General features: G+C 39.8%; 2 protein-coding genes across 2 annotated transcripts in view; one reads left to right on the forward strand and one right to left on the reverse strand.

The window, feature by feature from the left end:
• Drp2 (dystrophin related protein 2) overlaps positions 1-22,453 on the forward strand; it is an 82,799-nt gene that overhangs the window by 55,486 nt on the left and 4,860 nt on the right. The window lies entirely within an intron of this gene.
• Positions 320-16,856, reverse strand: Taf7l (TATA-box binding protein associated factor 7 like). The gene is made up of 13 exons (XM_021153629.1): positions 16,575-16,856; positions 13,392-13,453; positions 12,522-12,600; positions 11,674-11,807; positions 10,667-10,796; positions 10,409-10,464; positions 8,224-8,265; positions 7,407-7,479; positions 6,856-6,957; positions 6,258-6,470; positions 5,972-6,084; positions 4,625-4,684; positions 320-864 (listed from the first exon to the last, which is right to left on the reverse strand). Exons 1-13 carry the CDS (start codon positions 16,840-16,842, stop codon positions 820-822), a joined length of 1,377 nt encoding a protein of 458 aa, XP_021009288.1. The 5' UTR covers positions 16,843-16,856; the 3' UTR covers positions 320-819.

The raw sequence follows: 22,453 nt of genomic DNA on the forward strand, positions 1-22,453 counted from the left end.
CAGAGTTGTTAAGGAAGTCTTCATAGGCATTACAGGCATCTAGACTTACTAATCTTTTCTTATGGAAGTTACAATGGGAAGACTTAGAATAAGGGTAGTATCTTTGCTCTAACTCTTCTCTTAGCTAAAGAATAACAACTAGCTACAGCCCTCAATGCCTACTCATAGAGCAAAGCTAAGTGGCAAGAAATAATCAGTGAGCAGGAAAGCAGCCTTTCACTCGAGAAAGGCAGGGCACAACCTAGTACTTATTGCTGACAGGTAGGCATTTGAATCATTGTGACAGGGCCCAACCCTTGTTAGAAATTAGAGACGTTTTCATGGTTTTCAGTTTATTTTATTTTGAGACAGGGTCTTATATATATAGCCCAGGCTGGCCTTCAACTTGACATTCTTCTTCTGCCTTTTAAATTGCTGGGATTACCAGCTGACAATTTGATCATTTTCGAAATTGTAAGAAATACGTAAAACCGGGTTTGAAAAGTAAACTTATGTAAAACAGCTGTGTATCTTTCTAGCCTAAACCTTTGACAAGGACAGCTGAATGATCTCATGGTACCATAGAGTAAGAGATAAAGAAATCCATACATTTAATCTCAAATTGACAAAGAGAAACAACATCCCATGTGGGTCTCTAAACCTATGCATTTATATAACTCCCTCTATATATGTCTCCTTCTATATAAATGTGATCCTTAAATTTACTTTAGTGAAAAATGCTCAACAAATAAAAGTTGGTCAAGATAAAGTAAGTAGAGGGTTCCACTCAGTCTTCATCTGGAGGGTGAATGCACTTTGTGTGCCAGGCTGAGGCTTGCCTTACTCCTTCAGGAAACATTTCAGTTGTTCCTGGAGGTGATAAATCTGTAAGGAGAGAGGAGCAGAGAAACATTATAAAAGCTGTGTGAGGTTTATTTTCCTGATATTCCAAACTTTATTTTTAAGTAAATATCCCTCATTACAATTTCAAAAGTATGACAAAGCTCCTTCTTTACCATTTCAAAGCATGTACAAACCCACCTGAAGAATATTTAAAAGGTTAAAAAAATAATCTCCATACACATTTGTGTGACTTTTGAGATGTAAATAATACTCAGGTAGTTTGTTTCAAGGTTATTAAGGCTGCCTAAATCATCCACATTTCTATCTTAGTTCCTCCACTTCAAACCAAACTATCCATTTAAAACCTGGATAGTTCAACAAAGGAAACAACTGTTACTGACTAGTATTCCCGTCTGGACTTCCAACTAGTCAACTCTCGGTGGTGCCGGATCCCAGTGAGCCTGGAGCTGGGTCCCCACGTGGCCTACTATTATAGTTTAACTCTTTCTTGTAAACATAAATCTAAATGTTCTTTGAACAGAACATATTATTGATATGTGGCCTCTGATATTAAAAATCTCTGGTTCATACGAAGTTTAACTTTCAATGACAATGTCCCCAATATGAAAATAGGTTAAGAAGGTAAAGGATTCTGGTTAGAGTGACCAGTCCCTAGATACAACTCATAAGCATAGGAGTGCAGCCCATCCACAGAAGGTGTTAAGAGTTTTGACATGTATCCATTATTTAGAAACTGTCCTAAAAAAAGTTAACCATAAACTGACACACAAATTAAAAACAACAACAACAACAACCCCTCAGCATGACAGAATTCCTCACTGTTTCAGATCACAAACCAGAAGAGAACAGGAAATAGGGTATAATCTTAAAACGTATCACTTCATGTAGTATTTATTTATATAGACCAAAAAGCAACTGTTACTTGGCATTTTAGTGTCACAGTGTTCCAAAGAACAGTCACACCATGGAGAACTCAAGCACAATGATGTGACCATATTGTCTTTTAGTGTTCCAGACTTATAAAGGGAAGCTTAAAATTGAACAGCTCAAAAACTGAATATGTTTGCTGCTAAGAATCTGAGCTTCTATGAAAAATATACTGAGGTCATAGCTCACGGTAAAAAGAAAAGAGACAAAATGATTGTAGTCAGTTTGTAAGAGTCAGATGATAAAAACAAGTAGCATAGTCTTTTCTCAAAATGAGCTCACACTTAGTTTCATAATAAATTTTTGTGATCATAATTACATCACTTACCCCTTCCCCTTCCTCCTTCCAGCCCCTCCCATGTATATCATGTAACACACACACACACTCCTACATGTGTATGTGCAGCCTGCTCATACACACACACACACACACACACACACACACACACACACACACACAGGTATGTATATGCTTTTTAACAGCTGACCAATTGTATTTGCTGCTCCTTACCAGGTTAGGAGACATGTAGCAATTCAGAGTCCTGACCAATCAGCATATTATTACATTCTACTCCCTTAAGAATTAATCCAGCTGGGCCAGTCAATCACCCAGCCAAGATAACACTCCTCGTGAAGGCTAATTCACCTAAGGCTATCTTTAAAAAGGAAGGAGTAATTACCCCCTTAATGAAATAATATGCTTATACCCCACCCACACACATAAAATTGTTGCTTACAGAGCTAGTGCCATGCAACATGGAGAAACCTGCCTACTTTTCTGAGCTCTAATTCAAAGTGTAACCTTTCCTTTTCCTTCTGTTTTTTTTTTTTTTTGTCTATATAGGCTAGAAGCCTAAGTGTGCCTTCCCTGACACTCTGGGCTTTCGCACTGTTCCTCTGAAAACATCTCTCAACCTTTTCTACAGTTGCTTGTTTTTGAGTTCTGTTTTGAACTCTCCACTAGTTCCTTGCTACTCTGCTTGTATTTTTGTAGTACTGGAAGAAAAATTCTTATGAGTTCCTTCCCAGAATTAAAAAAAAAAAACAACAACCTTTGATGTCTCTTTATGACCTATACCAAAACTTTAAACTCTAATTTCTAATTTCTTTCTTGTTAGATGTCCATTGTACATAGTGCTGAGTTTCATGAAGACTTCTTTCAAGTATACCATGTACTTACCTTGTATTTCCTGCCTCATACATTCCCCTTGCCCCCTGCCCTTTGGTCCTCTCCCCAGCACTGTATCTCTTACACTTGCTCTTACCACCTCTGAGCTATCATGAATACTCCAGTGTCACAGGATGTCCTCTTTGCCCTTTCTAAAATCCTACATATATATATATATATACACGGTCCCACTCAAATGCTATCCCACCCCCAAATCCTTCCTAATTCTCACAGAGAATCATGAGCCCTCATTCCCTTAAACCCCTAGTCATGCTGGGCTTCCTTCCTCCTCCTCCCCAGTGAGAGGGGAGGGAGGCCATATGCAGAGCAGTAGTGGAGGCACAAGGTATGCTGATGTGTATGTGTGTGTGTGTGAATGTCATGAAGCTCATTATTCTGTACACTGAAAAACTTTTTAAACTACTTTTTAAAGATTAAAAAGAGCAAAAATGTCCTAAACTCTCATGACTTTCCCCAGCTGAAGCCAGAGACAATAAACATTTCAAACTCCCTGAAGAATTTAGCACCAAAGTGGGTGCCAAATAAATCTTTAGTAAGTAAGGCTTACAGCTACATTTCTGTAGTGGAAATGGCAGTTCTCAATACTAACTACTGAGCATGCGTGAAAGCAATTGTTTAGTGGATACCACCATAATCTTGGAATTGTAACTGGTTATCTGATTTGCTGAGAAGGAAGACACAAAATATAAGAGTGCCTCTGGCCTTCTAGAAATAGGGACAATGAGTAGTAGCTGTACCTCTCGTTACAGCCATCCTCAGAGCATAAACTTCAGTCTCTTTAAAGTCGTTGCCTGCACTGCTCTACATGGGGATTGTGTGGACTATCTATCCAGCTTTGTGAAGTTAGCTTAGTTCCCATTTTTCCCTTCTCTTCCTATTTTTAATTCTTCTGTGGCTTTCAATAATAGCCATTTGGGTTAGAAACCGGGCATATGTCCTTTAATACTTTATTTTCCTCCATCGCCCTGTAACTGATCTAAGTCTCTCTTAGTCCTTTAAAATACATCCTCTCATATGTAAATGGCAACAGCAATATTATTTTTACTACTCAAAGAGTAGAAACAAATCAAATGTCTAGCAACAGGAAAAATAGTTAAATAAAATGTGACTTATAAGTTCTTCTGAGTCAACTTTTAAGTCTGGTGTGGCCTGGGGCCTGGGACCTTGTGAAATATTTCAAAAACTCATTAAAAAATGTCTAGGGCTTAGGCCTGCCATATGACTCAGAAGTTAAAAGTGCTTGTTACACAAGCCTGAAAACTTGAGTTTGAGTTTAGGACCCATATGATGGAGACAGTTCATTCCCACAAGTTGTCCTATGATCTCTTCAAATACATATGCATGAGTGTGTGTGTGTGTGTGTGCGTGTGCGTGTATAATAAATTTTTAAAATAAAAGCTTAAGCTATAGCTGATTCTCGTCCTTCAGGCTCAGCAAGGAGTTCCTTAAACACACTGAAGAGTAAAAGTCACCTTTCCTCCGCTACCCTGTGTCACTCCCCAGGTATTGAGTAGGTGCTGAATGAACAGACTTTGGAAAGCACCTTCATCTACCCTGCTTTCTCACTCAGAGTACCCTGTTCTTGTGAGACACACAGCCTCAAGTTACATTAGACATAGGCGAGTTCTTCATAGCAAAATACTTATTTTAAAATATCCTTCTTACCTGCTCACACTTCTCTTTTTCCATTATGTTAAGCTTCCCCAAAACATTCTGGAAATGTCTCTGAAAAAAATTATCAGTGATGAAAGATGTATCTCATTGGAAGAGAGAACCACAAAACACAATTTGTCACACATTCGATAAGAAAACTTTAAATTATAGGAAGCACATTCTTTTGAGAAAAACTGGAGCATCAAACTACCCCCCTAACTATCACGCAATCCTAAATTATTTTCTGTACTCTCTAAAGCATGTTTTCTCATCCTCTAATAAATGGGTGAAATGTCTACATGCTACATCCTTCTTAGTGTTGTACACATCCTTTGGCTATGACTTACTAAAGAAGCAGACTAAGAATCTGTTGTAGATTCCTCTCCCATTTCTCCTCACTAGAACAGAACCTTACTAATCGCAACACAATGTCACCTATCTGTAAACGACACATACACTACAATAGTACCAAACATCTGAATCTTTCAAAATGTATCCATAGATATTAACTTTGGCTATTCTAAAGAACTCCAGCCGAGCTGAGGTTAGCTCTGTGTCAAGGTGCTTCCCTTTGACAACTACTGCTCCACACACACATGAAACCTAACAAAGGATTCTCTTACTGCTTTAATCACCTTACTATCAAGATGGGATCAAATGGGACACAACAATATATTTTCCTCTCAGTGAACCTCTGAAAAATGTATCCATAAAAATAAAATAATCCGCTCTTGTTTCAGCCCAGATGAAAAATTTAAAAATAAGAATTTTAATTAAATTGGTTCTTTTGCTGAAACAAACATATTTTTGGTATAAACAACAGGTTTGGCCTATATATTGCCAATTTCTGTGGTTCTTCTTGAAGTTTTAATTCTATTTTCTCTTACTTTTGGGGGGGAGATACAAGGTCTTACTGTGTACCTGTGGCCAATTTGAAACTTTTTATATAGACCAGGTTGGTCTCAAATTCAGAGATCCACCTGCCTCAGCTTCTCAAATACTGGGGATAAAGACATACACCACAGCACCCAGCTAGTTTGAATTTGTTATAAAGTGGGAATGGTGACAGTATCTGTGTTTCAGAAACCATTATACATAACTTGAATGCATTGTTTGTATAGTAACTGCTCAATATTGGCCATTATCTCAGGATACCTGGTCCCATTTCTCCCTAAAATTGCTTCAATTTTAAAAATTACTCAGATAAAATAAAAGAGGGATGTTTTAATAGACATTAATAGATGATTCTAAGAAGTTGTTGAGGTTCGTGAATAAACTCCATGATGGCAGGGTGAGTGAAACCACAGATGGGCCTGTAAAAGGAAGACCTTAGGAGTCTGACAGCTAAAAAGAACTTACCTTGAGGGTCACGTTTTCCACTTTCCTGAGGAGTTCCTTCTGTCGCTGGGCTTTTTTATAAATCATCTGGAGCCTCTTTTCTTTGATAAAAATCAGTTTCTGAATTGCCATGGCTGAAAGAGGTAGAGAGAGGATTTTTGTTTATAGATATAACTTTAAATAATGCATCAAGTCCAAGTCCAAGGACCTTAACACTAAGCATTGCACATAATGCCCATCAAAAGTTAGCATATTATAATACTGCTGCCCACCCTATCCAGTTTCTTTGTCTTCTCCTCTGACTTACTTAATGAACTGTAATCTTGGTCTGCTTCATTAAATTTGGCCCGCAGCTCCTTCTCTAACTCCTCTTCAGAATTGTCTGTCTCTTCCTCCTCCTTTTCATTTCCATAGTCTTCATCATCTTCTTCTTCTTCATCATCACCTTCATTACTCTTCTCTTCCACATCATTGCTGTTGCTGCCAGAATCACCCATCATCTCCCGAAGCACATCATAGTCTATTGATTTGAAGCAAGGGAAAATTGAACTGATCTGACACTTTGCAAATGATCATAACCTTATCATCAAATTCACTGGGCAACCAGTGAATTTTATAAATTATGTTCCTATGGAAAGATCATTCCCGTCATAAAATAAGGACAAGGAATATCAGACACTAACAGTCATTCATATATTCAATTATCAAGATACCTAGAGAATCTAAGGGCTCATAGGAAATAGAATACTAGGGCACATAGGAGATTAGAATTCCAACTTAAAACCCTAAAAGCACAGGAGGACCAATAGGGATGAAGGACAAAGGCATCTATCTTTTGTGATTGGATCTTTCACACAGTTAACACTTGCCCTATCTGAAGCTCCTCCTCTGTTTCAATAAATTACCTGATAAACTAGCACCACCCATCTGTGAGATTCCTGGAGTGGTTGGGATGGACCCTTGACTTTCTATTTCCTTAGCATCATCATCATCAACGACTTCCCAGCCTGAGATGATACTAGTCAAGGAAAATGAAGAAGGGAGAGAAAGAACACAGTAGAAAGGGAAGTGCTCGTTAACTAAAAGTGCTCTTAATATTTACTCTAGGCCAAATTTGGATTATTGTTGCTACGTTTCTAGTGTGGAGAACTTCCTTATATTAAATTACACACATAAATACTTCAGTTGTCTGTATTTATCATTTCTAGCTAGAAAATCACATTTCAAAAATCCTAAGTTAAAAACATCAAAACTGGTGCTCAAATACTTGAAGTAAGATAAGGTTAAACATCTCATGCTTCTTAGTAGAACAGGGCTCACATGGCATGCATATTAAGGCTCTGAATTGGATCCCCAGCATCACACAAAGCAAAAATATCAACCAGGGGTGCGATTTGTCAGCACATTTACACATGATGAAATAGACTGTAAGAAAAGTATTTGCTATAAAGGATACGGACACTGACAGCTTCAGCATCTGAGTAGAGCAGTCTCTTCACTTCTTTTTCCACACTTGGAGATTGAGTGTACTGAAGCAAAGTGGAGGAAAAATACCAGTAATGTCATTTAGCACGCTATTTTATGTAAATACCCTTTTCCTATATATTTTCCTATATATATTGGGCCTTAAAAGATGCTTATAATTCAAGACCTACTTAAATAGTGCTATTTAGCAAGGAATCTACTCAAAATCTGTTTTTGTAGAATAAGTTCATTTTTCACAATTAAATCACTTGAGATGTTTAATCTTATCTTTCTATAACTCTGTGGGAAAGATTCCAAGCACTTATGTTTTATTATTTATCTTGACTCATATTAGAAAAGAGCAATAATTCAATATTGGTTACTTATAAATGATTTGGTTTAAAATCCAAACTCCCAGACTTCCTTGTCCCATCTTTATTATGAAAATGTTCCTGTAAAAACTAGAACCTATCTACATGTTCTCCCTTGAATACAATTTTAAGCAAGTACTCTACAGCAATTAATTCAGCATGACACAAATATAAAACAAAGCTTTTGATGACATATCCCATTAGTTCAACCAATTGTTGGTCAATTGATCTTGAACTCCAAGGAATAGCTTTTGAAATGAAAATAAGGGTAAAAAAGCAGTCTGTGAGTCATGGTATCACTAGCAAAACGGTTTCTCTTTTCACTTAGAAGTTATTATTGAATATTAAATTATTACTCAATGAATAAAATCCAGCAGATGTATGTATATGTGTGTATCATATTAAAGTAAACAACGAAGATTATGACCAACGCTGTACCTCATTAAAGTTTATTTCATCCACTTGTTTCACATCTGGGAGCTATGTAGTAAACACAACAAAGAACAATGTTATATTTTGATTGTTCTATTTAAGTGAAGCTTAAAGCGCTCTACAACTATATTTAACTACTTTATTTAGTAGAAAATAAATTTCATTCACTGACAGATTATTAAGCCAACGTTAACACATAAATTAGAAAAGTCCATCTACAAATTTAACACACTTTCTTTCAGAATTCTATCAAGGTTTTCTGTTGAAATACACAAGTTTATTCTAAAATTCATATGGAAGGATACAGATTCTAAAGTGTTTAAAACACTATTGAGGGAAAATGAAGTAGTAGCAATCAACTTTTCAATTTCAAGACTTACCACATTATAGTATCCATGGAGAGATGGATGCATGGATCAGTGAAAAAGAATAAGGAACTCATAAGCAATATCATACATATATTCCCAAGGAATAAGTGGAAGAGGAGAGTGATAGAGTAGAGAAGGAAGAACAGACAGAGAATCTTGACTTAAAGCTCATGCTTTTCTAAAACTGAAATACGAATTGCAGGCATAAATATAAAATGTAAAACTTTTGAATAATGAATGAGAAAATCTTCAGTATCTAGGGTAAACAAAGACTCCTTAGAATTAACAAAAAAGGCAGGATACTTAAAAACATCAATTAAGTCTCAGCCAAACTAAAAATCTGTTGTATCTTGTTAAGAGGACTAAAAATCCAACCTATCAACTGTGAAGGTATTAATAAACTATGCATATACAATGAGAATACCACAATTAAATTATTATACAGTTATCAGAATGAATAAAATAACATAATGAGAAGACCTAACACAGGTAGGGGAGGTGGAGAATTTGGACCACTCATATATTAAATATAAAACGGTATTTCCTCTGAAAACAGTATGGCAGTTTCCCATAAAGCTAAAAATGTATGTGGCTAGTGAGGTGGCTCAGCATTAAGATGCTTGCTATCAATGATGACCTGAGTTTGATACTTAAAATGGATTCTCAAAAGTTGTTCTGTGACCCCCATTTGTCTCACACACATGCATGCAAGTTTGTGTGCATGCACTTTGACAAGAGACATGCATCAGTTGGTAAGAGACTTGGTTAACATCCACAAGACTCTGGTATTAATCCCTAATAATATGGACAGCAAGTTGGAGTGGTGCATGCTTGTAATCCCAGCACTGGAGAGGTGGTAGAGGAAGCTCAAGTCTCTGTGAGCACACAGCAAGTTCAAAGCCAGCCTGTACTACATGAGAAAGATCCTGTCTCAAAAATACATTTTTACAAACCCCTAACTGAAGAGTATTTTTCCCCAAACACTCCACTTTGGGGATTGTATTTAAAAAAAAAAAAAAACAAAACAAAACCTCAAAAGAGATGGGTCAGTGGTTAAAGGCACTTGTTGCTCTTACAGAGAACCTGGGTTCAATTCCCAGCAAGCATTTATTGTGCCTCACAACTACCCATAACTCAAGTTCCATGACATCCAACAGACACACATGTGGTGCATATATGTGCATTCAGGCAAAATATTTGTATGCATTAAGTAAAATGAATGCAAATCTAAAAATTTTAAAATATGATTTACCAGTACTCCTGGGCATTTATCTTAGAGAAATTAAGATTTATGTTGGAGACAGTCCTGGATGTCCTGCAACTCTCTTTGTAGACCAGGCTGGCCTTGAACTCAGAGATTCGCCTGCCCCTGCCTTCCGAGTGCTGGGAACCAACGTGCCTGGCTTTATAGACTTTATAAGACTTTAAACTGAAAGCATGAGCTGAAATGTCAAGTTGACCATTCTTCTAAACCCCTAGCAATGAGCCTGCAACCTAAAGAACTGGGTGTCTTTTTATTCACTGCTGTTGCCCCAACTGCTAGCTCATAATGCTGTGGATTTTGCATATTTTTAAGTCTTTTTTTTTTAACAGTTTTGAGACACAGTGTCATTCTATAGCCAAGGATTGCCTTAAACTCACAACCCTCCTCTTTTAGCCTCCCACGTGCTGAGATTAAAGGTAGGAAGCACCACAACTGGCAGGAACTGTTTATTGAACATATAAATGAATCGAAGATTTCCCAACCGATTCGCTCCCTTTCTTTCCCTCTCACAGTCCTCCTCTAATCCACCCCACAGAAACATAAATGGCATGAGACTAACCTTTTTTGTTGTTTTCCGGAACCTTTTCTTTCTGACATTCTTAAGTGGTGGAGTAACTAAAATAAAAACACAATGAAACAGACCATATAACTGAACACTGTCCTATACCTATACAAATTCTGCAAAGAACTATGTCCTCCTTGTGGAATGACTTCTTTCTTTAAAAATAAGAGTTTAATGAACCAGGTAAAAGGTCCCTGGTTCACAGGGAATTGCAATGCTCAATGTAGTCAGCCAGAATGAGCATCGGTGACTTACTGCCATGCTTCCAGTTATATTTTTTTCTCTCTGCCTTCCCTTCACTAGTTCCAATTACAGTAGGACCAGTAGAGATAACTGGTTCTTCAGGAGGAGAATGAGGCTCACCTTCAGGACTGCATACAAGCATCTACATTGAGTAAAGACAAAGAATTTGATTATTGCCCAAATATCGGTTAGTAGTAAATCACGATCATACCACCGTCAATCTGGAGCCCAGAAGTCTCCAAGCATTTCCCAGAGCCAAGTTCTAAGCACTATACACTCAGATTCTCTTTACTATATCCCTTGCCCATCCTCTCCCCCTTCCCGCTCCCTCTTCTCTCCCTCTCTCCCTGCAGCATGATATGCAGATTCAACTTTGACCTAGAGTTTACCACTGCAGAAGGTATAGTATGAGATGCATTTTGATTAGAGAGCAAATCAGAAAGCAGCATCAGAGATGATGAGTAAGAACCGGCTTTTCTTCAGTGAACATGCTGCTTTAGTAGAAAGTGCAGAAAAGGATCTTAGCCATTCCTATTTTTAAATTAATGAGAATCATTATAAATGGCAAATGGGGAGCATCAGTCTGTAAAAGTAGAGGAATGAAAAGTTAAATAACAGATACCAAACCAGAGCATTTATGCAGTAGGAATCATGACAGAGACTTAAGATTTCCACAAAAGCTATAAGAACGAAAAGATTTTTAAAAATCAAACCCAGTGGTGGCGATATAGCTTAATGTCAGGCGGAACACTTGCCTAGCATGCATGAGCACTAAAAAACAAAGCAGAACAAGGCTTTGTGGATCTCGGGAAGTCACTCCGTCGGTAGACTGCTTGTCTAGCATGCACAAAGCCCTAGGTTGACCCTCGGTACAACCCAAGAGTATAGAGAGGCATGCATGGAAGCCCAGCATCTGGTAGTTGAAGACAAAATTATTTTAAGTTTAAAGTTATAGTCAACTACATACTGAGTTTAAGGCTAACCTGGGATAGATGAGACCACATCTCACAAAATCATACCTGAGAAACATCCGCCGTCTTATAAAATGTCTTTCTATCAACAGTTTTCAGGCTTCCGATAACGCAAGGCAGATTAACCAGTTTAGCAGGCAGTGAGACGTTGTCTACTTGAACAACCGCATGATGGCCATCAGCTAAAAGAAAGGAGAGAACAGATTGACATTTCAGTGGACTCTTTGATCTCCAAGAATTTGAATAATGAAGACTTATGTGAGACAGGCAATCTCTTCAATGAAACTTACTATTTCTTTAAAGTCTACAAATCAATATTCGATTAGCAACTTCTAGAAAAAGAAGAGAGTATATATAGCTTGTTTTTCCATATTGTACGTTACTAGTTAAAAAGTAAATTTCTTTCTAATGGTAGCAAAGGTGAATAAGATAGCAACTGTTTTCTTGTCATCACCAAAAGTAAATTTCACTCATTTAAATACATTCCTTTAAAAAACAAAAAACAAAACAAAACAAAAAAACCTTGTCTAGCCTCAATAAGGAGATGCACCTAGTCCTTTTGCAACTTGATATGACAAGGTGGGTTGATATCCATGAGAGGCCTCCCCTTGTCTGAGGAGAAAGGGAGGAGGAGATGGGGAAAGGGGAAGGAGGAGAGGAGAGACAGGGACTGGGAGAAGAGGAGGGAAAGGAAGCTATAGTATCAATGTAAAGTAAGTAAGTAATTTTTTAAAACAGCTTTCACTTTTAACATTGGATTTATATGTTGTCTAAAGTCTGGAAAAATAACATATTTATTCTTTTTCAGAACTCTAATGCCTAGTACAGTGTCTGGCGCATAGCAATCTGTAGCAAATTATTGTTTAATATATTGTGAATTAATATTAACTACTTACAAGAAAAGTCAATTTTTAGTTTATCCTTCCAAGCAGCATTTCTAGAATGTATAATTTTCCTGACAGCATAAGCTTGTTCCTAAAAGAGAGGTAAATTAAAAATCAGAAAGATTGTCTAAGTGATAGCTAATAGGACAGACATTTCAAGACAAGTCTTCCCTTAAATAAAACCTTACACTTCCCAAATATTAATTATGTTGTGTACCATGAAAGACCATACATTGTATACGTCAAGCTAGATGTAGTCAATTGAAATTGCACATTATTTTTTAGGAACTACAGTTGGGCCTTTCTCCTAGCTTTTCAGTTTCACTTCTTCCTGCTATCCTTCTGTTGGAAAGGCTTAGCTATGGTTTACTAGCTATATTAATTAACTGTAATTGAATAATAGCTTCCTGACCATCTCTATCATAATCTCATAAATGAAATAATGCTGGAACATGGTTATCAATGGGGAAAGAGACTCAAGCACAATACTGAAATGAGTGTGATAACCTTGCTTGGTGATGAACTTGCAGGTGACATAGTGGTAATCCCTCCAACCACCTCTTCTGAGATGACAGAAAGAGTTTTAGAACAGTCTTACCTTGGCTGTTCAAAAAATTGGTTGTTAATGTTTATAGTAAGTGACTGGATGATCCATAATTGTCATAGTTGTTTTGACAAGGAATTAACCCACATGATTGACGATATGTACAGGCAAAAAAATTATTGTGAGAAGAATATGCACTATAATAGGACTGCTTGATAGAAGATGATTTATGGAGAGCAAATATTCTGATCTTTTATGGCCTGAAATACAAATGTTATCTATGCAGAACTATACTTTTACCCTGAAGATATGTATTCTGGGATAGAAAAGTTACTTACCGGAGGCAGACGCAATATAAACTGTTCCTCAACGTCATGAGATTCAAGCCTTACACTCATGGCTTGTTTTTTAGTTCATAAAAAACACAAAGAAAACAAACAAGTCATTAAAAACTCTTGCTCACTCTGATAATCATCTCTGGCATTACTAATAATACTACATAACTTACCCATGATTCTCATGCAAAACAAATGTGTATATACTTTATTTGCCATCTTGACTTCTAAGCGTTATCATTTCTAAAGTCAACCCAAATTACACGATGTTATTTGATGAACAAATAACTAAGCTATTGTGAAACAACTATCAAATAAAATAGTAAATTTCAGCAAACTAAATGACCTCTGTGGGGCTGAATGCAAACTAAAGAATGAAATTAACCCAGAACCTATATGTAGATACTGATTTGAAGTGAACAAAGATTTAATTTTCAATATTTAAGTCACCCAAATAGACCAACAGTAGTAATCAGACTGACCCTGGGATAGCAAGAAGCTTTTTTATGGCTCAACTGCAGTGGCTCAGCACTCCCTTGGGAGAAAGGAGTTCCATCCTTCCATATCCACACCATGGACACTAGTTTTATGCCATAAATTCCTTGAAAGAGTGGTATGAATAGAACCTAAAAATCTGATTTTATTTATTCATTACTACCACCTACTGCTATGCAAAGAAAAAAAGATCAAAAAATTAGGTCTGTAGGAAAGGAAGGAAGGATCTCAGAGTTGTTGGGGGAGGTGTAGGAATATGATCAAAATACATTATGTGGAATGCTCAATTAATAAAAATATTTTAAAAATCGATCCCTTAGTATATAATTTTAGAAGTTATTAGAAAGTACAAAGAATGCAGAAAGACACCCAGGAAGAGGCTAGAGAACGCATTATTCTTGATAGTTATTGCTGTTTTTATTGCTTATATACATATATATACATATATATACATATATACATATATATACATATATATATGCATATATATAAACAATGAAAAATAAAATCAGTATAACTCTCTGAGGATGCCAGTCAAACTCCAGCCTTGAAGCCTTTAGGCCATGTTTGAAGCCTCTAGGCCATGTGCACAGCCTCTAGGTTGTGTGCCTGCAGAACCTGCAGGCATGCGTGCACAGCTCACAGCTAGCTCAAAGAGCTCCCCTGCTGATACATATGTGAAAATGTCAATGAAAAACTTTTGCACAATTAATACATACTTGGGCACAATTTAGAGGTATACAGTAAATGAAATAACCCTTGGGGCTGAATATACCACTTAAGCAGAGAAAACAGAAAATACTTAAGACTGGGAATGCAAACACAGAATGTTAAGAAAGGAGCTGCTAAGCAAGATTTTTATCAGGTCAGTCCTAGCTTTCAGACTTCTCAGCCGAACTAAGATTAGGGCTTTTCGTTCATCTTAATGACTTTTTGGCAACTCCTCTTTTACAGAATAAAAACTTTATTAAACTATGAATTGTTTAAAAAATGATTTTAAAGTATCTCCTTGTTGATAGTCCCAGCAAAAAGGTTTAAAGGGAGAGAAGGGAAAAAAGAGCCTCGCTGAGAAGTTTTAGTAGTTTAAAAAAACAGAAAGAACTATATGTTAAAGAACACGAATCCAAAAAAAAAAGAACACGAATCCACTTCCCTCCCCTAGAAATATTCATTTTTCTTAATTTGTTTTTGAAAATTCCACGAGGCACTCTCAGATGCCTAACTAAATGAACAGACTCAATGTCCACCGCTCACATCTGGCTTATCTCCCTTCAGCGGGACAATTGGAATGGTGTAGCCAGGAGCCCAAAAGCTCCAGGCAACACAAACTTGGTCCTGCATTTTTATTTTAAAGGGCACAACCATGTGCTGCCCTTTGGAGACTGCCCGGTCCCGTCTTTTTTTCTTGGGGAAACCCAACGGAAAAGTTCCACTCCTCCCACTTTTGCTCATTTATGCTGAAAATATATCCCCCCCCCTGCAAAGCCACGAGAACCTTCACACCTTCCAGTTGGTGGCCCTGGCCGTGGCAAGATGCCGCGGAGACACCTTCCCACACTCCCGGGGCCTGGTGGTCCTCTGACTCACCTGCCGCTGCTGGCCGGGGCTTCTCGGACATCTCTGCTGGCTGAGATTCAAACTCAGGAGCTTAGAATCAGTCGCAGAGAGGTCGGAGCACCGGAGAAAGCCTGGCTTTACAGGTAGCGGACGCCCAGGCCCCTCCCCTCGCCCCGCCTCCCCCCGTGGGGCTGCCCGTCAATCAGAGGGCTGGGGCCTCGAAGCCTCCGGGCCATGCGCATGGCCTCCAGGCTCTGAGCTGGCTTGCAGGCGGCTGACCGGGCGCGCATGCGCGCTGCGGCCCCCATGCTCTCCCAGTCGGGGAGCGGATGGCCAGGCCACCGCAGCCACTGAGTCATCCACAGGAACAGGGGGCGAGGCGGGGCGGGGCCTGAGACCACCTGAGGGACCCGGGGCGCGTGGGTGGGGGTGGGGGGCGACGCACAGCAAACAGACAGCGCAGCACAGTCCCAGCACTGTCGCCTGACGAGGCCACCTCTGATGTTAAACACTCGGCGCCCCAGGCCCCCACTCTCTGGCCACGGCCGGCCGAGCGCACAGGTCCCTCCGTGAGTTGGGGCGCCAACGTGCCACCCGGCCAGGCCCCAAACTGCCACCAGGCCTCAAACTGCCCCGAGCGAGGCTGCGGCTGGGCTATGGTCCCCGTCACCCCATCCGTCCCCTGTCCCCCGCCACCACGGCCCCTCCCCGAGCGTCTCCCCGGCGCGTCCCTGTCTCCTTCATCCCCACACCCCGTGCCGCGCCCCAGCCCCCCAGCCCCGACTCCCTGGCCATGGCCGCACCCTCCTCAGCAAGGCCGACCCTTGCGGCCCGCCTCCGAGGACTTTCGACTGCTCGAGGCTCACAGGGGGACAAACGTGCCACCCTGCCAAGGCCCCAAACTGCCACCGGCGGTGCGGTGGGGGTGTCATCGTCCCCGTCACCTCACCCATCCCCCACCCCGGGGCCCCCCCCCCCCGCCTCTGCCGCCTCAGGCCCAAGGTCGGTCGGCCATTACTTGCGGTCAGCCAGGCCTGGCTGCCGCCCTACCTTGTCCCCTAAGTGTCCCACCTCCGAGGACCTTTTGACGCTCCCAAGTTCCCCGGTGTAGAAATAAGTTCAAAAGCCACTCACATTGCATGGCACTCTCGAGGGTCTGGCAGCGAGCAGTGCCCTGGCGGGGGGGCTTCTGAGACTTGGCCCTGCCGGGAGCCGGTGGGCCTCGAGCCCCTCGGGGGTCACAGGTGTCCCCAACACCTTCGGGGCCAGGGCCCGAGGGGACCTTGGGCTCTCTGGAGCCCGCTTCTTTGGTTGTCGAAGCATCTGTGGTGGGAGCTTTGGCCTCCGCCAAAGCCCCCTCGGGCGGAGCTCCCTCAGTGGGTGCTTCCTCGCCGCGCTCCATGACTCACAATACTTGGGGCGAGTCCGGTGGGGGGGGCAAAATGGCGGCGAGTTCTGTCACGTGGTATAAGAGGGTTCCAGAACGCTCGAGCGTTATGCAAAATAGTTCCCTTAAAGAGACAGCAACACTAAGGAGACAGGTTGCCTCTCAACTGCTTAAACACTAATCGATGCTTAATTTTAAAGGGAGCGGTTTTTCCGAGACTTATACAATCATTTCCTCTAGAAGTATACTTGTTGGTTTGGTTTTTTTTAATGTTCAATGAAGCTACATTTCAGATCTTTAAAAGTTCAAAAGAAACTTTTGACGCGTTTGGGAATCCACCAGTATACTTTATGGAGGCTGCTAGAACTCTGAAAACCTAGTTTGCAACCTACCTCTAAAATACTAAACCCGGGGCTGGAGAGATGGCTTACAAATTAAGAGCAAAGATAGGTTTTGGAAAGGACATTGCAGCACCCACATCAGGTTGTGCACAACTTTCTCTAACTCCAGCTCCAGGGTGGACTCTGATACCTCTGGTCTCTAGGGCACCTGCATTTATATGCACACAGACACACAATAATACACAATTAGTCTTAAAATGGAAGTACTGACCTTATTGCAGTGTGTCAACCCTTCTCTTTCCTTGTTCCTATATTTTATTCTCTGTTTATTATTATTATTATTATTATTATTATTATTATTATTATTATTATTTGGTTTTTCGAGACAGGGTTTCTCCGTGCAGTTCTGGCTGTCCCGGAACGGAACTCACTCTGTAGACCAGGCTGGCCTCGAACTCAGAAATCTGCCTGCGTCTGCCTCCCAAATGCTGGGATTACAGGCATGCGCCACCACTGCCCAGCTCCTTGTTCCTATTTTTATGTACACTAAATTACACTGAAAAGTGCTCAAAAGTTTTCTTTAAAAAAAATAGACAATTAGCTATAAATATTAGATAAATAGTGCTCTAGCAAAAATGTCTGATGAGATAGACTTGGGTAGAAGAGATTGTAGTAGCAGCTTCTTTAGAAGTTTAATACTCCAGAAAGTGTTAAGTGAGAATTTATTTTGGTAACATAGTAATTGTCCATGGAGTAATGGGTTGCATTCTAACAGTTTGAATGTGAGTTTCTCTACCTTGATCATATTCTCCCTCTCTAGTATCCTTCTCACCCATCTCACCTCTCCTGTTTTTTTTCCCCTTTACTTTTTTCAGAGCAGAATGTAAGTTTTATTGAGCTTTTTAAAAAATAAATTTTAGGCTAGCGTATTGACATTTCCATAAGTGTGTGTCACTATGCATTGTTTCCATTAGCTCATTCTGCTCTGACTTCCCCCATACCCCTCATTGGCTCCCTTCTTTGACCCAATATAGTCTCTACCTCCACAAGTTCATATACTCCATTACTCTTTGTTCTCCTCTCTTAAGATCTCTTCTTTCCCTTTCCACTTTAATGACTCCCAATGCATGTCCAAACAAAATACATGTATGCAATTTTAATTTTCTTTTCTTTTATGTGTATATGAGTGCTTTGCTTGCATGTGTGTTCACCACGTGTATGTCTGGCGCCTGCCAGATTCCCTGGAGCTGAAGTTCCAGACAGTTGTTAGTCACCATGTGAGTTCTGGAAACTGAACCGAGGTCCTCTGAAAGTGCTCTTAATTGCTGAGCCATCTTTCCAGCCCTTGTATATACAAATTTAAATCTATGTTTTCTGCCTATAAGAGAAAATGAGATATTTGTCTGAGTATGGATCATTTCGCTTAATGATCTCCAGTCACATTCATTTTCCTGTAAATATTGTGACTTCATTTTATTATCCCATGATCTCATTTTTATTAAAATATATTTCATTTTATAATGACTGAATACAATTCCATTTCATGTGTATGTACCACATTTTTATCCACTTATCTAGGTTGATTCCATATCCTGGCCATTTTGAATAATGCAACAGTAGCCAGGGATATGCAAGGATCTCTATGATCTGTTGACTTAGTCTTTCAGGTATAGATCCGAGAGGACGATAGTCAAATGATATGGCATTTCTGGTTTTGGTGTTTACAGATACAGATACTTACTGATTTCTGTAGTGACCACACTAGTCCATCTCCCTAGCAGCAGTGAATCAAAGGGTTTCTCTGCAACATATGGCTCCTTGGTGGCAGCCATTTGGAATGAGATGACATGGATTCTCAGTGCAGTCTTAATTTGTGTTTTCCTGATGGCCAAGGATGTTGAACACTTTATCAAATATTGATTGACTATTTGTATTTCTTCTTTTGAGAATTACCTATTCAATGCATTGGTCCTTATTGATTGGATGATTTCATTTTGGGTATTTAATTTTTGCAGTTCCTTATATATCCTAGATACTGGTGAGTGTGTGTGTGTGTGTGTGTTTATTTTACATTTATGTAATGGTTGGGTGGCATGTGTACCATGGTGCTCATATGGTCAGATGATAACTGCTGAGAACTGGTAGTCTTGCTCCATTGTGTGGGTTCTGGGATCAAATTCAGGTCATTGGACTTAGTAGCAAGTGCTTATACCTGCTGAGCAATCTTGTTAGCTCTATCCTAGCTATTTTAAAATAACTCTTTTCTTATTTTTTGCAGTGTTGGGGAGTAAACCAGGGCCTTGCACATGCCAGGCAACTGCCATTGAGCTACTACCCCAGCACTCCCTCTTTTCCTTCCACATCCCTTTTCTCTCCTAAATTCCATATATGCAAATAAACACATAAACACAAAATACTTGCCTATTGGGCTGTTATCTTGTACAACATGATATCTCCGTTTCTGTACATTTTTTATGTGAAAAAGGTAATTTTGTTCTTTTTTAAAGTGAACAAAAAGAATGAATAAAATTCTATATTGTATTATCATTCTTTTTTTAAAGAAGCTTTTATTTATTTTTTTAGTATATGCATTAAAGGAAACAAAACACAAGAAAGCAAGAACAAAGTCACCCAGTCACAAGCAGCTCAGCTTGATGTGTCGTTCTAGATCCTGCAAGCGTACACACACCTAGGTAATTGAGATTATACAGTATGTACCATGCTTTCCCCACATTGTGAATATTCACCAATTAAAAACCCCACACTACACAAGGATTTTGATAACCAAGAATACACCATGCCATCTCANTCTGTCAGACAAAATTGTAATCCTGTCTTCCTTGGCAACAGAAATTTCATAGAAGACAAAAATGGCAGCAGATAGATGTACTGGCAAAGTTACAATTAAATTCTGCATTAGCTCAGTCTCAGCTTACAAGGAAACACAAAGCAACAGACCACACTAAGTATAGCATTCCTAAGCTTATCACCAGATCGATATACTAGCATATGTAGAAGGGATCTTCCCACTCAACAAATGTATTCCACACCAAGCAGCTGGGAGACACACCTATGGCAGGGGCTCTCAGGATGTCAGTCTCAACACACCTGCAGACCTTGCCCTGTGAACCTGTGTCCCTCCAGTCAGCCTAGCAACATGAATTTCCCCACACTGTCCAGACATGGCTTAGCAGTTCCATGTTCAAGAGAAACCCTTTTGTCAATTCCACCATAGCCACTAGCTCTACTCTTAACCATGTGCTCTCCTTTAGGATGTAACATTCAGATGACAACTATGCATAATGAACACAAGATTTTACCAAGATGCACATAGGGCCCCTGGGTACAGCTGTCCTCTGAACAGAGGCACTAGCAACCTTTCCCTCAGCCATCCTCTTCCCTGCACAACTCCTAACTGAAGATGATGCTAATGAGAGGATTAACAAGGGCCACACCCAGAAGACAGCCCTCCCCAAAGATTAGCCTGGCCTTTAGTGACTCTTGCTACTTCTAACATCCTTTAGGCTCTGGGACTTACCTCTACTACCTGGCAACATTAACTGAAATGCACACCCAACCAATGGCTAGACAACTTGAACCAACTAACAGCTACAGTGCCTTTTTCTGAGCACTAATCTTTGCCCTAGCCAACCTCCATCACCTAGTAAAAGCAACTGCTCAAAGGCCAAGCTTAACCTCCATTTCCCCAGTGTGACGATTCCTATAACAAAATAATCCTTAACAAAGTGGTGTCAGCCCTCTATTTTTACATGTATGCAATACTGTATGCATGTGTGCACATGTGCCACTGCACTTGTGTGGAGGCTGAAAGACAAGCTGTGAATCACTTTTATCAAGTAGATCCTGGAAATCAAACTCAGGTCACCAGCTTAGTGGCAAGCACCTTTACATGCTGAGCCACCCTACCAATCTGTTATGTACACTTTTTCACTGTTTTGAGACAAAGTCTATAGCCCTGGCTGACCCAGAACAGAGATTCACCTGCCTTTGCCTAGAATTAAAGGCATGCATTACCACATCAGGTCTATCATGCACCTAAAAGACTGGAGACCAGATGTTCCCAGTAAGCACTTCGGTTTCCCCAGCATGTGTACACCACAGTGAATACACTGCANACCTAACAAAGGCTGTGGTCAGAAACTGCCTTCTAAACACCAAGGTTCTGGTCGAGCCCCTCTTCCAGTTCTCTCCCACCAGGGGCCATGTGTATGCATCTGTCATGTTTTTGTGGAATATTAACAATTTCACTTCCTAAGTGGTTTTAAGGTTTTTTTCCTACAAATTTTAACATATTTATAAATATGTCTTTTCACTAACTCTACTTTGTCACACACTGGCACCTTTACAGTCTAGGAAGACTGGGTGCTGCAAATTTGGGCCTATGTTTCCTATACATTGCAAAATAAGATGCACAGATATAAGCAACAATGGATAACCTTGCATTACTAAACTTGCATTATCATTAGACTCTTCATTCATTTTCTTTCTTCCTCCCTCCTAGACCTGCACAAGCAAGGCTGCATTGCTCAGAAGCGGTTTCTCTTTCTAGTTCCAAAAGACAGCACTTCACCATGAGTTTAAACAGAATCTACAACATGTATTGTTTACTATGTCTACTTTTAACATACTTCGTGCACTTCTAAACACCTAGAAGGACTAGATGTTTCAGATGAGGACATGAATTTGTCCCCTATATACATAGTAGTGCTGAAACCACACACATGTAACTAGTTAGATCTCAATGTGTCTTCTGGTGAGGACATTCTGGTCTCCGACCTTTTTTCCCCTTCAGCCCATCTTGTGTCCCGTGACACAGGCACCCTTCACTTGGATGATACACTTTCACAACTCTTCAGAAGAGAACCTTGCTATGAACTAACAGAGTATACAGAATGTGTGAGTTTACTAACTACTTTTGTCATACNTTGGCAACCTCTTTAATACCTAGAGACTAGATATCATAGGACTCGTTTGTTCACTATGTACAATATATACAGCATAGCAAAGTTACATGAGATGCGCACAACACACAGGGGGATGGGTAAGCTAGAAATGTCTAGCACACTAACGGAATCTTTTTGCAGTTCCTTCCCTCCCACCTCCTCGATCCACTGAACAAGCACAGCCTGTATGCTGTTCTTAGAAATGGGCTAACAATTCTATTTCTACACACAGCATTTCTCCAGTTTAAAAAACTATATACACAAAATATTATTCTACTACCTGTACCTTTAAATGTATCAAGCACTTTCAGATATCTAAAA

This window comes from Mus caroli, chromosome X (genome assembly GCF_900094665.2).
Source record: "Mus caroli chromosome X, CAROLI_EIJ_v1.1, whole genome shotgun sequence".
Classification (NCBI taxonomy): Eukaryota; Metazoa; Chordata; class Mammalia; order Rodentia; family Muridae; genus Mus; species Mus caroli.

Coding starts and splice junctions, on each gene's coding strand:
- Taf7l (XM_021153629.1), bottom strand. CDS start 16,842: ATGGAGCGCGGCGAGGAAGCACCCACTGAGGGAGCTCCGCCCGAGGGG. Junction 6,958..7,406: donor TGCTGAAGCTGTCAGTGTCC/GTATCCTTTATA, acceptor GTATCATCTCAG/GCTGGGAAGTCGTTGATGAT. Junction 6,085..6,257: donor CCAAGATTACAGTTCATTAA/GTAAGTCAGAGG, acceptor TACCTCTTTCAG/CCATGGCAATTCAGAAACTG.